Source organism: Bos indicus, chromosome 16 (assembly GCF_029378745.1).
Source record: "Bos indicus isolate NIAB-ARS_2022 breed Sahiwal x Tharparkar chromosome 16, NIAB-ARS_B.indTharparkar_mat_pri_1.0, whole genome shotgun sequence".
In the NCBI taxonomy this organism is placed as follows: Eukaryota; Metazoa; Chordata; class Mammalia; order Artiodactyla; family Bovidae; genus Bos; species Bos indicus.
The window spans coordinates 38,494,404-38,511,312 of NC_091775.1; the positions used below are offsets into that span (position 1 = coordinate 38,494,404).

Sequence of the window (16,909 nt, forward strand, 5' to 3'; positions counted from 1 at the left end):
ATGGGGTCGCACAGAGTTGGACACGACTGAAGCGACTTAGCAGTAGAGATTTCATGTTGCCTTTAATTTTCAGCGTCAGCTTTAGTGTTTGGAACATAGTATGTGCTTACTAAACATGTATAAGATGGCTGACAACCCAGTAATGTCAGGGGAGGAAATCATTTATTAATTGGGGAGGAATTTGAGGTTCTCAAATACTTCATACAAAGCTGAAGGAATACTGAGGTATAACAATCTAATTGGGTTTTCAGAAGCTCTCTATGTATAGAGGATTCTGTTCTTCCCTTGATAATTCCCAAGGCTTGGAAGAGAAAAGACAGTTGTCAATTGCTGCATGATTGCTTTGGAAGACGAGAAAGCTAGGCTTCTCTCTCCTTGCTTCTCTTTTCCTTTCTGCAACTACCCCATTCCCAACCTCCCAAAGTTAAATGTAAGGCCTAGTCAGACTTGTGACAATTTGCTGATGAGACCACAGAGACTGCATCATCAATCACACAGTCCTCTATGATGGAGAAAGTACTATGAACATATATCTGTTTCAATTCACTAATTGACGGCTTGGGCTTAAATACTGTATATTAAACACTTTACCACCTGTGTAAAATAACATTTGCATAACTTGGAGGACAAACACTTTGCTGCAGATGGCATATTTCCCTAAGGCTTGCATGGCATCTAATTTTTCTTAGTATTATTTCATGATGTTTGTCTTGAGTGCAAGAAGTTTGTTTTCTTAAAGATAAATTGCCTTAAGCTATAAATACTCCTACTCTATTTTATTTTTTATTATTATAGACTATAGCTATGGTGAAAATACTCAAGAATCAAAATCTATAGATAAAAACATCTTAAGAGATCATCTGCTTTCATTCTAGGTAGGTTTCTAACAAACAATTTTAGAAAGTTGGTTATTTAGCTGTTATTAATGTTAATTGGACAAGACTTCATATTATCCCTTGACAGTCTATTCCCAGTGTTTCATCATCTTTGCTGTGTCTAATCAATGTTTCTCCTGTTTCAAATTAAGCCCATTCTCTCTTGTTTTACTCTTTAAAAAGATGTGGGACAAGCAAATAGCACCCTGAGTTGTGATCAGTAATTGAGTCTAAGCTCAAAAATCTAAAGAATGGCAGCAACGTCCCAGGTGAACCTGAGAAACTTTTAATGATGCATTAAAATGGCCCACTCCTCAAATTTCTCCCAAAAAAGGAGGCCCAGTAAGCCAGGAAAAAACTTTGGTCTGAGGTTAGCTGATAAACTGAGTCCAAATTCAACTGAGTCAACATAGATTCAGAACATGGGTAACTGAACACATGAAGCACCTCTACACTAGCATAGGTAGTTCCCTATTTTTCTACACTGTACTAATCAAGATCTTTCAGTAAACTGTACTATTCAGTTAACTTCTTTGACATGAAGTCTTAAAATGCCAAATTGAGCCATTTGGCAAGACAATCCTAAAGTAAACTACAAATATAACTATGCCTGGCCAAAACATATATTCCAAATAACTTTCCATACTTAAAACCCAAACTGTGAACAGATTATCTTCCCAGATCATTTTAACAGTCAAAATGAACAGAAAATAATGTAAATGATTAACTGTACAGGTGGCTCAGATGGTAAAGAATCTGCCTGCAATGCAGGAGACCCAGGTTCAATCACTAGGTCAGCAAGATTGCCTAGAGAAGGAAATGGCAACCCACTCCAGCCTGAAGAATTCCATGGATAGAGGAGCCTGAGAGGCTAGATCACAAAGAGTGATCATGGGATCACAGTCTCGGACATGACTGAATGACTTTCATTTCACTAAGGAAAGGAAATGTTGATTCAGATTTTTAATCTATATATAAATGTCACAACTAGGATTGAATTTTGGTTGAGTTTGAACAAAACATATCAAGTGGCCATCATGTGGTCAGATCAGATCAGATCAGATCAGTCGCTCAGTTGTGCCCGACTCTTTGCGACCCCATGAATCACAGCACGCCAGACCTCCCTGTCCATCACCAACTCCCGGAGTGCACTCAGACTCACGTCCATCGAGTCAGTGATGCCATCCAGCTATCTCATCCTCTGTCGCCCCCTTCTCCTCGTGCCCCCAATCCCTCCCAGCATCAGAGTCTTTTCCAATGAGTCAACTCTTCGCAGGAGGTGGCCAAAGTACTGGAGTTTCAGCTTTAGCATCATTCCTTCCAAAGAAATCCCAGGGCTGATCTCCTTCAGAATGGACTGGTTGGATCTCCTTGCAGTCCAAGGGATTCTCAAGAGTCTTCTCCAACACCACAGTTCAAAATCATCAATCCTTTGGCGCTCAGCCTTCTTCACAGTCCAACTCTCACATCCATACATGACCACAGGAAAAACCATAGCCTTGACTAGACGAACCATTGTTGGCAAAGTAATGTCTCTGCTTTTGAATATGCTATCTAGGTTGGTCATTACTTTCCTTGTGGTAGATGCTTCGTATATATTTTCTCTAATTTCTTTAATCTTCAGAAGTATCAATGTAAACTAGATCTTCAAAAAGTTAAATAAATTGCCTGAGATTATTCAGCAGGTGAGAGAACTAGAATCAGTTGTATTCTAAATGCAGTACTCTATAGGGTCAAGCTGCCACCTCATAAAGGTCAAAGGTTGAATCTAAGACCAGAATCCCTATTCAACTGAGGAAAAAAAATGTTTCAAGAAGACGTTGCTCCTCCTGGTACAGTTTCCTATTGACAAGCTAAAATTGAGCCAGGGCCTCGGATCCTATAGGTGTATAGTACAGAAAGGTAAAGCAACATTCTTCAAACAGAATATGGGATGTTTCCAAAGTCTGGTGTCCATCTACCCGCTGTATTGGACTTCTCTTCTAAGAAATCCAGCTATAACTATGACTCAGTTGATGCAGTAGCACAGGATAGGACTTCCAGATCACACTCATGATTAAAATGTGAATATCTTTAAATGGTCTCAGTTTAACAGCTTTGATATTTTTGAATAACGTTTTAGACTTTTAAGTTTTCCAAAGTATGAAATGAAACAATCTAAAATTGCTTGGCAGCATATTAAATACATACTTTATAAGTCTGATGTAGAGAGATTAAGTAAACCTTCAGATTACTTGTTTCAATTTGTTTTATACTAACTCACATGATCAGATAGCATTTTAGGGAACTATATATATAGGTAGCTGATATATCACCAGTTTCATTTCACTGATTATTATTCTTGGATTTCCTCTTATTCACAAGACTTTTTATAAATGTAATAATCTAAAATAATTTTCTTTGTTGAGTTTACATTTTAACTCTGACCAAAATTTACAAGTCCTTGCAAGGAACGTAGGATCAACAAAGTAAAATGAAGACTAAAAATGTTCATTGGATTTCAAAACATGAAGGTCCAGATGACTTTTATAAGCACCATTTCAATGGAGTAATGGATGCAGAGGAAGAACTGGTAGAAAAGAGAAAGGGGAAGGTAGGAAAGATGGGGAAATGAAAAAATGGAGGAAGTAATATTTAGAGATTTTTTTCAAAATGTGGATTCTAGAGAGAAAGAGGGAGCTAGGACAGAAGATGGAGGGTGGGGAAAACTCCTACTTAAGATCAGAGACTTGAGCCCAGAGACTTGAGCCCAGAGCTTAGAAATACTGGGAATGAGAATTTTATCTTATAAGAAACATATTCATATTTTACAATAAATATTTTTATAAGACTAAGCTGGTATTTTGGAACTACCTACCACTAACTTACATTCTTAGCCAAACCTATCTAATACAAACATCTAAATGTATTTTTACTTTCCATCACTTCTTCTCAAAATAAGGTAATTTTAAAAGTATGATAAAGGCAATTCATAACAGACTGACATTTCTCTTCTTCTTGCTTAAGGTAAGATAATCAGATATAGAATTTTAGGAAGTTTCTTACTATTACACTATATACTTTATATACAACAATGACATTAGTGATCTCCTACAAAATAGTACAAGAACCATGAAACTGTTCATAAACCCTGTGACCAGTGGCTTATGTGTTGAAACATCTTGGTTAAACAAAGGTTTAATACATAAAGCTTCTCTATTTTAATTTATATATCAAAGCTAAAATGTCAGTGTACTGATTTAGTTTTAAACCAGTAAAGATATATTGGTCAAATCCAAAAATCAGATGATACCAAATAAACATGAATTTCTGAACTAAAATGTAGGAGACTGACCAGAAAGTACCTGTTGATTATCTGATTTTGTAATGAAATCACTAGCAGAAATGCCAACCTAGAGGATTTCAAGGACGTTATTAATTGATTCTTTATAAACTTCTATTCTGATCCTTTTAAGGGGCTTCCCTTGGTAGCTCAGCTGATAAAATCCGCCTGCAATGCAGGAGACCCCAGTTTGATCCCTGGGTTGGGAAGATCTGCTGGAGAAGGGATAGGCTACCCACTCCGGTATTCTTGGACTTCCCTGGTGGCTCAGCTGATAGTTTTGAAACACTTAAGTTGAAAACGACCGAGCAGGTTATATTCCAGAAATTTTTTACAGGGTCAGTCAAAATAAATAGTGTAAATAGAGTCCAAAGAAGGAACGAGATTGCCTATGTGTGTATGTTACAAGCGAAAAATATATTCAAAGAAAGGTAGTGTCTAGCACATCCCAGGTACAAGGGTCAAGTCTAGGTGGAAGGGCAGCACAAAGTCTGAAGAAAAGTCTGCAAAGTGAGCAAGTTTCTAATGCAGGACTCATTATCCCTCTGATCAAATTCTTAACAGTGACATATACTTTTAAAATTTCTAAAGTTATGAAAAACATTAAAATTTGGGGGTGTTTCATCATTCCAAACAGTTCTAACAGTTAGAATCAGACATGGCACAATGAACTGGTTCCAAATTGGGAAAGGAGTACTGCTGTATATTGTCATCTTGCTTATTGAACTTATATGCAGAGTACACCATGCAAAATGCCAGACTGGATAAAGCACAAGCTGGAATCAAGATTTCAGGGAGAAATATCAATAACCTCAGATATGCAGATGACACCACCTTTATGGCAGAAAGTGAAGAGGAACTAAAGAGCCTCTTGATGAAAGTGAAAGAGGAGAGTGAAAAAGCTGGCTTAAAACTCAACTTTCAAAAAACTAAGATCATGTCATCCAGTCCCATCACTTCATGGCAAACAGATGGGGAAACAATGGAAACAGTGACAGACTGTATTTTTCTGGGCTCCAAAATCACTACAGATGGTGACTGCAGCCATGAAATTAAAAGACTCTTGCTTCTTGGGAAAAAAAACTATGACAAACCTAGACAGCATATTAAAAAGCATAGACATTACTGACAAAGGTCTGTATAGTCAAAGCTATGGTTTTTCCAGTAGTCATGTATGGATATGAGAGTTGGGACCATAAAGAAAGCTGAGCACCAAAGAATTGACACTTTTGAACTGTGGTGTTGGAGAAGACTCTTGAGAGTCCCTTGGACCAAGGAGATCAAACCAGTCCATCCTAAAGGAAGTCGGTCCTGAATATTCATTGGAAGGACTGATGCTGAAGCTCCAATACTCTGGCCACCTGATGTGAAGAACTGACTCATTGGAAAAGACTCTGATGCTGTGAAACACTGAAGGCAGGAGGAGAAAGGAACAACAGAGGATGAGATGGTTGGATGGCATCACCAACTGGATGGACATGAGTTTGAGCAAGCTCTGGGAATTGGCGATTGACAGGGAAGCCTGGTGTGCCACAGTCCATGGGGTCACATAGAGTCAGACATGACTGAGCGACTGAAGTGAACTAACATCATTCCAAAACAACTTGTAAAACAAGTCAATGTATACAACAAAATTTATCAAAGACTTACTTATGAGATTCTATTTTATTAAAAAAAAATTTAATGACCAAACTGTAAAGTTGATGGTGTTGAGTTTTGGCAAGACTGTCATCAACCTCCCTGCTTCTCTGCAATAATTTTTCTGGAAAACAAGTGATTCTGAGATGACATGTAGACCAGATATAAAACTTTGAATATGTATAAAATCTCTTTAAGTAAGCAACCCCTGCCCAAAAGTAGAAAGCCAAAGGTTTTAATAATGTTTAAACAATGAATTTAATGTGCAGAAGACCTAAACAGACATTTCTCTAAAGAAGACAAACAGATAGCCAATGGGCAAATGAAAAGATCCTCAACATCACTAATTATCAGAGAAATGCAAATCAAAACTACAATGAAGCACCACTTTACCCCAGTCAGAATGTTATCATTAAAAAAAAAATCTACAAATAACAAACGCTGGAGAGGGTGTGGAGAAAAGGGAATTCTCCTACACTGTTGGTGGGAATGTAAACTGGTGTAGTCACTATGGAGAACAGTATGAAGGTTTCTCAAAAAAGCAAAAATTGAGCTGCCATATAATCCAGCTACCCCACACCTGGGCATATATCTGGATAAAACTATTATTCAAAAGGATACATGCACCCCATATTCATAACAGCACTATTCACAATAGCCAAGACATGGAAATAACCTATCCATCCATTGACAGATGAATGGATAAAGATGTGGTACAAATATACACTGGAATACTGCTGCTGCTGCTGGTTTGCTCAGTCATGTCTGATTCTTTGCGACCCTATGAACTGTAGCCTGCTAGGCTCCTCTGTCCATGGGGATTCTTCAGGCAAGAATACTGGAGTGGGTTGCCATGTCCTCCTCTAGGGGATCTTCCTCACCCAGGGATTGAACCCACATCTCTTGTACCTCCTGCATTGGAAGGTGGGTTCTTTACCACTAGCACCACCTGGGAAGCCCCTAAGGGAATACTGTTGCTGCTGCTGCTAAGTCGCTTCAGTCGTGTCCGACTCTGTGCGACCCCAGAGACAGCAACCCACCAGGCTCCCCCGTCCCTGGGATTCTCCAGGCAAAAATACTGGAGTGGGTTGCCATGTCCTCCTCCAGTGCATGAAAGTGAAAAGTGAAAGTGAAGTCGCTCAGTCGTGTCCAACTCTTCGTAACCCCATGGACTGCAGCCTACCAGGCTCCTCCATCCATGGGATTTTCCAGGCAAAAGTACTGGAGTGGGGTGCCATTGTTACTCAACCATAAAAAATAAAATGTAATAAATAATGCTATTTGCAGCAACATGGATGGACTGAGATAATCATACTAAGTGAAGTCAGTAAAAAACAGAGAGACAAATATCATATGACACAACTTATTTGTGGAATCTAAACTATGACACAAATCAACTTATCTACAAAATAGTAATAGACTCTCAGACATAGAGAACAGACTTGTGGTTGTCAGAGGGTAGAGGGGTGGGAGAGGGATAAAGTGGGAGTTTGGGGTTAGCAGATGCAAACTAGTATACATTGAATGGATAAACAACAAGGTCCTACTGTATAGCACAGGGAATTATATTCAATATCTTATGATAAAACATAATGGAAAAGAATATAAAAAAGAATGCATGCATATATATCACTTTGCTGTACAGCAGAAATTAATGTAACAGTGTAAATCAACCATACTGCAATTAAAAAATGAATTTAGTATCACTTCATTTTCTGAGCTTTACCAAAATACAAACTCATGCTAACTGTACACTGAAGGCAAAGTTCTAAACAGGTGTACAATGGCTCTTTCATTCCATAAAATAAAGACTATTATACTTTTGGTAGGAAGAAAAATTACTTACCGCTATAATATCTAATGTATTATCACAGACTTTTCGGATTTCATTATTTTTATCATGCATAAGATCTATGAGATATGCTGGAGCCTCTATGTAAAAAGTGGTTAAAGATATAAACTGATATTGAGGTTGTTCAATCATGTTAGAGAATTCTGCATTTCTCCAAATTCAAATATTAATCTGAAATCTAACTTTAAATTTTAAAACACAATCATTAATACAAAGTGACCAAAAAAATCTAATGTTTCATCTATTTGAAAAACAGGGATGATAAAGGAAAAAAATAAGATAAAAATGGGCAAGAAAATGAGCCAGTAAATCTTAGAATGTATAAGGTCATACTTTTGAAAACATGAAAATTATGAAAGTAACTAAAGAAGAAGCTCCCGAGCTGCATGGCTGTAAAACTTTCTTCATTGATTTGACCCTCCTAAAAGTTCAGAAAAATTAATTTCAAACAGAAACTCACATACAAAGTATTTCACACAATAAAGGAAAAGAATCACTGTCAATCAAGTCAACAACAACAAAAAATCACATATATGGATATGGTTATTATAAGGAAGAGAGAACATAAGATAATTTCATATAACTCTAGTATTTTTTAAAAAGAAAAGAATTTAAGAAAATAATATATATATATATACACATACACACACACACATACACACACACATATATATGAAAGAATAACAGGAATCAGAATTACAAAACTCAGAGAAGTAATTCAGGAAATAACTAAAAATCATTTCAGATATATTAAAACTAAGTTTATAGTAATACAAGAATAAATAAAAGCAGCAGATAAACTCTAAGTTAAATAGAAGGCAAAAAAGAAGAAAATCTGTAAAATTTAAAAAGATGAAAAGAGATGAAAAAGATTACAAAATGACAGATATTAAAGGTAGGCAAAGAGGATCCGACATAATAGGAATCCTAAAAACAATCATGGCAATAGAACAAAACAAATACTATAAACTACAACTCAAGAAAACTTTCCTAAAATTAGAAAAAAGACAAAGTACAAACACTGTATTTGCATACTTAGGAAAACCAAGCAAGGGTGATGAATACCAACTCAAATTCTAACAAAACTATAGTGGCTTAAAAAACAAAACAAAATCCAGAAACATCCTTTGGTCTTCCTGGCAGAAAGATCAAGTCACTTATAAGGGAAAGTAAAATAAATTGTCATTAGACTTTATGAAAGATAATTAGTAGACTATAGACTTCTAATTGGCAGCAATTAAAGGTGGAAAAATACCTTCAAACTGATGAGGGAAATAATGGGCAATCTAGAAATTTCATATTCTGCCAAATTATATTTAAAGATGACAAACTAGTTATTTTCAGATATAGATGCATTTTATTACTATAGATGTTCACTAAGCAGTATAAGAGAATGTAATCAATTAAGGAAAAAAATAAAAAAATTTAAATATTGTTACAAAATGAAAAAAAAAAGAAAATCAATATAGAGAAACAGAGGAACTGAATTCAGGAAAAAATAGCAAATGATGAAATAAATGCATTAACATACTATGTGTGTTTACTAAGTGGCTTCAGTCGTGTTCCACTCTTTGTGACCCTATGAACTGTACCCTGCCAGGCTTCTCTGTCCATGGGATTCTCCAGGCAAGAATACTGGAGTGGGTTTAACATGTCATAAATCCTAAATAAACACTGGCTTTTACAAAGCAATAATCAAAATAATAGTTAATTTTAAAATGTTATAAAAAGAAATGGAATGTATAAACAACAGTATGGGAAAAGGGAAGGATAAAGAAAGAAAACTCAAATCAAGATAGAAACCTCAATGAATCTAAAAGAGGCAGTAAAGAAAGTTATAATTTCCAACACCTAAAAATGTATCTTTTCTGAACATGTGAAGTGTCATTACTTATGATGAACACTGAAAGGATACGTGTTTCCTTGATTATGACATCTCTTGTGGCTTGATGGAAAACCATTTGGTAGAAGACATAAATTATCTGACAAACAAATTCATCATCTTCTTGTTGAGCTAAAAGGCAACAGAAAGCTTCAAATAAAAATACTAAGTTATACACAAAACTGAAAAACATTGAGGGGAAAAAGTGGGGAATGAGAAAAACCAAAGTTGACAAGGAGACAGGTAAAGGACAGTTAGTTTAAATTATTTATAATATATGGCTGCCATACATCATTTATGTCTTAAATGTTTTTTCCTAAATTATAAGATGATCAGTCAAAAATTTCATAATTATTATTTTCAGAAGTTTTATTAATTTTGGTTGGTGTTAAACTAAATAGGTTATGACTTTGTAAAACAAAAATAAAAAATAAGACTTTCAAGAGAGAAATTATATCATCTCTGAGTCCAAACCAAACTATTTGAGACTGTTCATCTCAAAAGGCTGTATCTAGGAAGAACTGAGAAACAAGATAGGTTTAAGAGAATAGTAATAGTGCTTTAATAGTAATTTTTGCTATATTGACACCAAGTATAAAGAAATTCATTAAATTAACCTCTAAGTCTCTAATGTGAGATGCCAAAACTTACCACCACTTGTGGGGAGGTTTTTTTTTGGTCCCTCATAAAAATTCTTCAGATAATTTTAATTTGTAAAATAAATCTTGTTCTATTTTGTCTCTATAATGTTGCCCTCACAGGACAAAAATGGCTCTTTAAAAAAAAAAAATCACACCCTCTAAATCCTAAGTTTCTGGTAGAAATTAGATTATTATAAACAGGTTTTTTCTTCATTGAATAATGTTAACAAAATTAAACTTCAATTATTGGCATGAAGCAATAAAGTAACTTTAGCTGCACTCTAATTAATTATACTAGTAAAAAGAATATTATGCATGCATACAAACTAAGAAATGTTTATTATCATAAGAAGATGACTTTAACAGAATATCAGATGACCACTGATTAATATTATTCATGGCAAAGGCAAATACTATAGAAATACAATTTTTAGGTACTGGTTATGAAATTTGATTTACTAATAGTTTGACATCAACTCTTGGCAACAGTTCAGTGATATCTGTTAGACAAATATTTACAGGTCAGCAGAGCATCTAACTAGTTGGGTGAAATAAACTGTGATTCCTTCAAAGTCCAGCCATTCCAAATAATTTTCCTCACTAATTTACCAAAGTACCACTCAGACTATTTGGGTTAAATTTTTATTAATTACTCTGTTGGCATACAATGTTCCCTCACTTAACCCCAAAGGTTTTAATTTTGAAAATCCATTTATTTCCAAAAAATATTAGTATACAGCCTCTACCTGTGATAACATGTCAGAGAACATCAAAATATGGTAAAACACTGAGCTGGCTCTGTTACCTTATCTCTCAGTAATAATCAATGTGAGATAGCAATTTAAGGACCCAGGTCATTTTGTTTCACCTTTCTCCAGCTCACTACAAAATCCTCATTCTCATTATGACAACTACATTGTCTTTAGTTTCACCTCCCAATTACCTAGCCTTTCAATTACTTCTAACATGAAAACTCCTGGCTGTGAGAAGGGTGTACCAAAGCAAATCCATATATATTACTTGTAGAAATACTTCAAATATGGAGGCACTATCTCTAGATGACCATTAAAAACGATTATGTAAAAGAATTTACAAATCAAACTTTTCAAGATTTAGAAGAGAAAACTGGGCAAAAGAATAAATAGGCACCTCACTTTATCTGCCGTATATAACAGCCAGTAAACAAATAGGTACTAATTTCATTAATTATTGATAATCCCTCACTCATGTCTGACTGTGACCCCATGGACAGTGTAGCTCACCAGGCTCCTCTGTCCATGGAATTCTCCAGGCAAGAATACTGGAGTGGGTATTTCCTTCTCCACATTAATTATTAGGAAGTACAAATTAAGATCACAATGCAGTATCACTATGGAGGCTACAATTAAAGAGGCTGGATGCTGAAATATGTTGGTGATGTAGAATAACTGGAACTTTTGTACATTGCTGCTGCTGCTAAGTCGCTTCAGTCGTGTCCGACTCTGTGCGACCCCAGAGACGGCAGCCCACCAGGCTCCCCGTCCCTGGGATTCTCCAGGCAAGAACACTGGAGTGGGTTGCCATTTCCTTCTCCAATGCATGAAAGCGAAAAGTGAAAGTGAAGTCGCTCAGTCGTGTCCGACTCTTAGCGACCCCATGGACTGCAGCCTACCAGGCTCCTCCGTCCGTGAGATTTTCCAGGCAAGAGTACTGGAGTGGGGTGCCATTGTCTTCTCCGAGTACATTGCTAGAGGGACTGAAAATTGGCACAACTACTTTGGAAAACAGACTGGCATTATTTTTAGTCAAATACATGCATATTCTCTTCTACTCCTAAGTCTGTGTCTAATAGAAATGAGTAAATATGTTCACTAAATGAAACATTTAAGAATGTTTATAGGAGCATTACTTATAAAAGCCCCTTTCTCTTAAAAAACAAATAGAAAACCCACCCTACTATGAACCAATAGTTAGAAAGGAAAAATTGTAGTATATTTATTTACAAAGCAATAAATGGAAACACTTCAGTACACAACAAAGATGAATCTCACAGTTATAATACAGGGCAAAATAAACTAGATTCTCTTTCTAAAAGGTTGAAAACTGCTATTGGTGATAAGAGGAAAAACAGAACCCCTCTGGAGAAGGTGGCAATGACTGGGACATGGCAGAAGAGGAATTTCTAGGGTGCTGGTAATAATTCATTTACTTACACAAGTGGGAATAACATGAGAACTCTCATTTTAAAAATTCACTGTTTTACATATACCTATAACTTGTGTGTTTTTCTTTATGTACACTTCAAAAAAAGACTATTAAAATAATATAAAATACATATATATCTGGTACAAGAAAGACTGAGATTAGAGAGTCTTTTTAAGCTTTCCATATTAGCATATTTAACTTCTACACTAATTAGCTACTTTTAATGTAAATCTGCTATGGGCCAAAGTGCATCCCTCCAAAATTCGTATGTTAAAAACAGCCCTAAACCCAAATGTGACTATATTCAGAGATAGGGCTAGAAGGAAGTAATTAAGGTTAAATGAGGTCATAAAGCTGGGGTCCTAATCCTATAAGATTAGTAACCTTATAAGAAGGGATACCAGAGCACTTGTGTATGCTTGTGCTTTCTCTCACTCCCTCTCTCCGCCCAACTCCTCCCACCATATGAGGATGTTAGGATATAAAAAGGTGGCCTTGTGCAAGCCAAGAAAAAAGACCTCACCAGGAATCAAATTGGCTGGCACCTCAATAGACTTCCCAACCTCCAGAAATATGAGAAAATGTATTTTGGTTGTTTAAGCTACCCAGTCTGTGATATTTTATTATGGCAGTCCGAGCAGACTAATAAAACAAGGTCCTAGAGAACTTGGCCCTAATAAAATATATTTAGAGTCAGACAAATTTTGTATGCAGTGGAAAATGATGAACCTGGGTCCTTAAGAGCAAAATAAAGTAAGGGGAAGACTATCTAGAACTCCTAGCCTATATTGTAATCCTAGCCAATGTGGCTAACTAAATTTATTTAAATTTTATTTAAAATCCAGGTTCTCAGTCCCAACAGCCACATTTCAAGTATTCAATAGCCACATGTATTGGACAGTGCAGATAGAGAACATTTTCTTCATTGTAGGAAGTTTAGAGGACAACACTATATATGGATCCAGGAGGGAATATGATGATTAGAACTAGCTTCCTAATAAATCTTTCTGATTAGAAATCGAGTTATTATAAAAAAGGGTTTGTGCAAGAAAAAAGATATAATTCAACCAAGACAAAGCTCAACAGAAAGAATAAATGGCAGAATATTTAGCTGTTCAAGGTTGATAAGTGCAGGGTAGTTATCTATAAAATTGGTCCTCAATCACTTTATAGGAACATTCTTAACCTTACAACCTAAAGCTATTTGGTATTATGCTATCTAATTCTAGTAAAAATAATTCATTTTGCTAACTATATAATTTAAGTGGCTATAAGATGAGCAATGCAACAAGATAATATATTATCACTGTAGATAATGGGTTTATATATAAGCACAAAAATAAGAAAAATTGTAATTTACCATTTAGCAACTCAATGAGTGCAGGGATTATCCCAGATTTGGCTAGCAACGCAGCACAAGAGTCATCCATAGATACAGTTCCAATCATTATAACCACTTCTAAAACAAGGTCATCTTCTGCAGCACCTAGTGAAGTGAACATCACAGAAAGTTTTCACTGAACTGTCCTGATACAAATCCTTTTATATTTCCAAGATTCTTATTCACAGAAAAGATACTGAAAGCTATTAAATCAGTTCTTATGAACCTTTAACATGTATACAAATTTGTCCTTTTCCCAAAGTTCCGTGTTCAGAGAATTCCATTCCACAATGACAGTTCATGGTTTTTGGAGCAGTAGAGAAGTGGTATTGTATTTTCAATAAGTCTTTGAAAATATAAATGAATGACAATGTAAACACAGAAAACAGAAGAGTCATTTCAATGCCTCAAAGAACTTTGTGTGTGCATGTGAACTCATGTAGGATGGTTATTTGGTAATTTTAAAAAGGCGGGATAAAAAAATAGTAAGGCAGAATAGGAAAGGGAAACTAATATTAAGAAAACATATTGTTAGGGAAAATAGTATATACATATATAAGAGGAGAACTAGTGACTGCTTTTCTGGGAGAAAGAAATTAGAAGTAGGGCTAGAACTAGAGGCCTGGGAACGTAGTATAATAATGGTCACAAAATACTGCTCTAGCAGCTTTACCCACAAAAGAGAGAAATAATGATTATGCAGAAGTGAAATACTTAGCACAGACCTGGTTTTAGTTTATCCTTGAGGTATGGAACGAGCTTATACTCCTTAAGAACCAATTCCCAGTCTAAGTCTGGAATGGTCAAATTTGCAAGAGTTCCTAAACACTCAATCACAAACTCCTCCTCTTCATCATTAGAGATCTGAGCAGCAAGGTCCCCAACATAATCCTGAATAAAACAAAATTATAAATTTAAAATATTTCTACAAAGGAACTAATCTAATAATTTAATGCATAGGAAGATAAGTATCAAATGTGATTCTCTTGTTGTAATTGTAGTTCTTTAATCACTCAATCGTGTCCGACTCTTTGCAACCCCATGGACTGCTAACTTGCTAAGGGAGTCTATAGTGAATTGGTTTAAGGCAAGAAAACTGGCGTGAGGTTGAAAAGGTTAGGGACAGGGATCATAAAACAAAAACGGTATTAAAACTTAGGTTGAAATCTCTAGGAGCTAAACCTCCAAGGAAGTTAATAACAAGAAGAACCAAATTGGGTCATGAATTAATATTTGACAAGAGTTAAGGAAGAGTTATATTTCCAAACACAGCACTTTAAAACTTCAGTTCCAGGCTATTTTAATAGACAGAAAGCCAAAGACAACACTTACAATAAATAAATTTTTAGTTGGTCCATCATGCTGGGAAATGTTCCTAATCATTTTCATCAGCAATGGATCCTTGAACTTCAGAGCCCTCTTCATGAGCATCTTCAGCCCGTTTCCTGATAATAACAGAGAAATTCCCAAATAAAATTAAGGTTCATTTAAATTTAATGATCTTTAAAATTTTCAGCTCTCAAGAAACCCAATTTACACACAGAAAATGCATAAATTTTATAGAATCTATTAATTTTAATAAATGTATGCCTCTCTATAATTCATATATTATATCAAGACAGAATATTTCCATTCACTGCAGAAAGTTCCCTTGTGCTTAGCTGATCTCCCCAATACAATTACTTTTCTTCTTTTCTCCTCCTCATATTCCTCTTTTTTGTATTTTCTTTTTAAACACAGATTTTAAATGGCAACCCACTCCAGTGTTCTTGCCTGGAGAATCCCAGGGATGGCAGAGCCTGGTGAGCTGCCATCTATGGGGTTGCACAGTCGGACACGACTGAAGTGACTTAGCAGCAGCAGCAGCAGCAGAATATCACATAAATAGAAACACAGTATGTATATGAAGTGTGTACCACAAATTTGTAAAATATAAATACTTTTTAATCCATAAAAATAGTATTTCTAGGAATTTATCCTAAGAATATAAAAATGCAAACATGAAAGATTCAGAGAAAGAAAAATTACTGCAGTATTGTCTATAAAAGAAAAGAAGTGGCACAAACTACCCAAACAGCAGATTAAACTATGGAAAATCCTTTAATAAGCTATTTTTTCAGCTACTGGCAATTACATTTTATAAAAGTATTTAATCACATGGAAAGGTATTCAGATATTATTAACTTTAAAAAACATGTCACCAAATATACAGAATCCCATTTTAATTTACAATATGCAGAAGCATTGTACCAGTTTCATCTTTGACTATCTCTGGATAGTGGAAATACTTTTTTTTATTTTTTCCTATTTGCTCATTTGTACTTTTTGATAATTTACATGTATACTTCTCAAATAAGTAAAAACTACTGACCAAACTCTGAAATACCAAAATGCATGACAAATCACTTTACGAAGATACTACAGAAACAAATAGCAAATACATTTGTACTGCAACATCTTACACTGTAACAGACTGCTTTACAAATAAAAAGTTTTGTTTCACCTAGAAAATATTTTTAAAAATCAAATTGCAATTAAGGGTAACTGACAAAACAGTTTATAAAATGTTACTAGAGAGAAAGTCTGCTCACAATGTAAGAATATTTATGAGTCTGACATTTAAGGATTTGAGCTATAATTTTTTAAATTATAGAAAGATGTAATTCACTTATTTACTTTAATTCTTAATTCTTTATTATCTATTTTTTATCATTTGCCATTGGCATATGATAAAGATTATCCATGAAGCTCAAAGGCACTAACCTTCACAGATAAGCTGTACATTCCTTTTGTTAGCAGCAAGATTAATGCAGAAAGAAATGAGTTCCAAGTCAATCCGTTCATCTGAACACTCAAAGAGCATCTTCATTAACTAGCAAGAAGCACAAGACATATTTCATTCAAAACACCCCCGAACACATGAAAAACACAGGCAATGTTTAATCACAGTATGTTATCATAGATTGTATGTTGGAAATAATACAATTACATTTTCTACATAGAGTAGGCTTTTACTACTGAATACCTTAGTGAACTATTAGATGCTCAGTATTAAATATATGCTTTCAAGTACAGTGGAGAATGTAAATGAAATATTAGATAAAGGCTTTGCTTTTAAGGATTTAAAATATCAT

The 16,909-nt window shown here is 35.0% G+C and overlaps 1 protein-coding gene across 4 annotated transcripts in view; it reads right to left on the bottom strand.

The window, feature by feature from the left end:
• KIFAP3 (kinesin associated protein 3) overlaps positions 1–16,909 on the bottom strand; it is a 150,829-nt gene that overhangs the window by 40,251 nt on the left and 93,669 nt on the right. For all 4 annotated transcript variants that reach the window (XM_070768131.1, XM_070768130.1, XM_070768132.1 and 1 more), the window contains exons 12-17: positions 16,539–16,647; positions 15,108–15,220; positions 14,501–14,666; positions 13,755–13,880; positions 9,603–9,701; positions 7,682–7,767 (exon numbers count right to left, since the gene is read on the bottom strand). In XM_070768131.1, the coding sequence (XP_070624232.1) occupies positions 7,682–7,767; positions 9,603–9,701; positions 13,755–13,880; positions 14,501–14,666; positions 15,108–15,220; positions 16,539–16,647 (699 nt within the window). The remainder of the gene's footprint in view (positions 1–7,681; positions 7,768–9,602; positions 9,702–13,754; positions 13,881–14,500; positions 14,667–15,107; positions 15,221–16,538; positions 16,648–16,909) is intronic.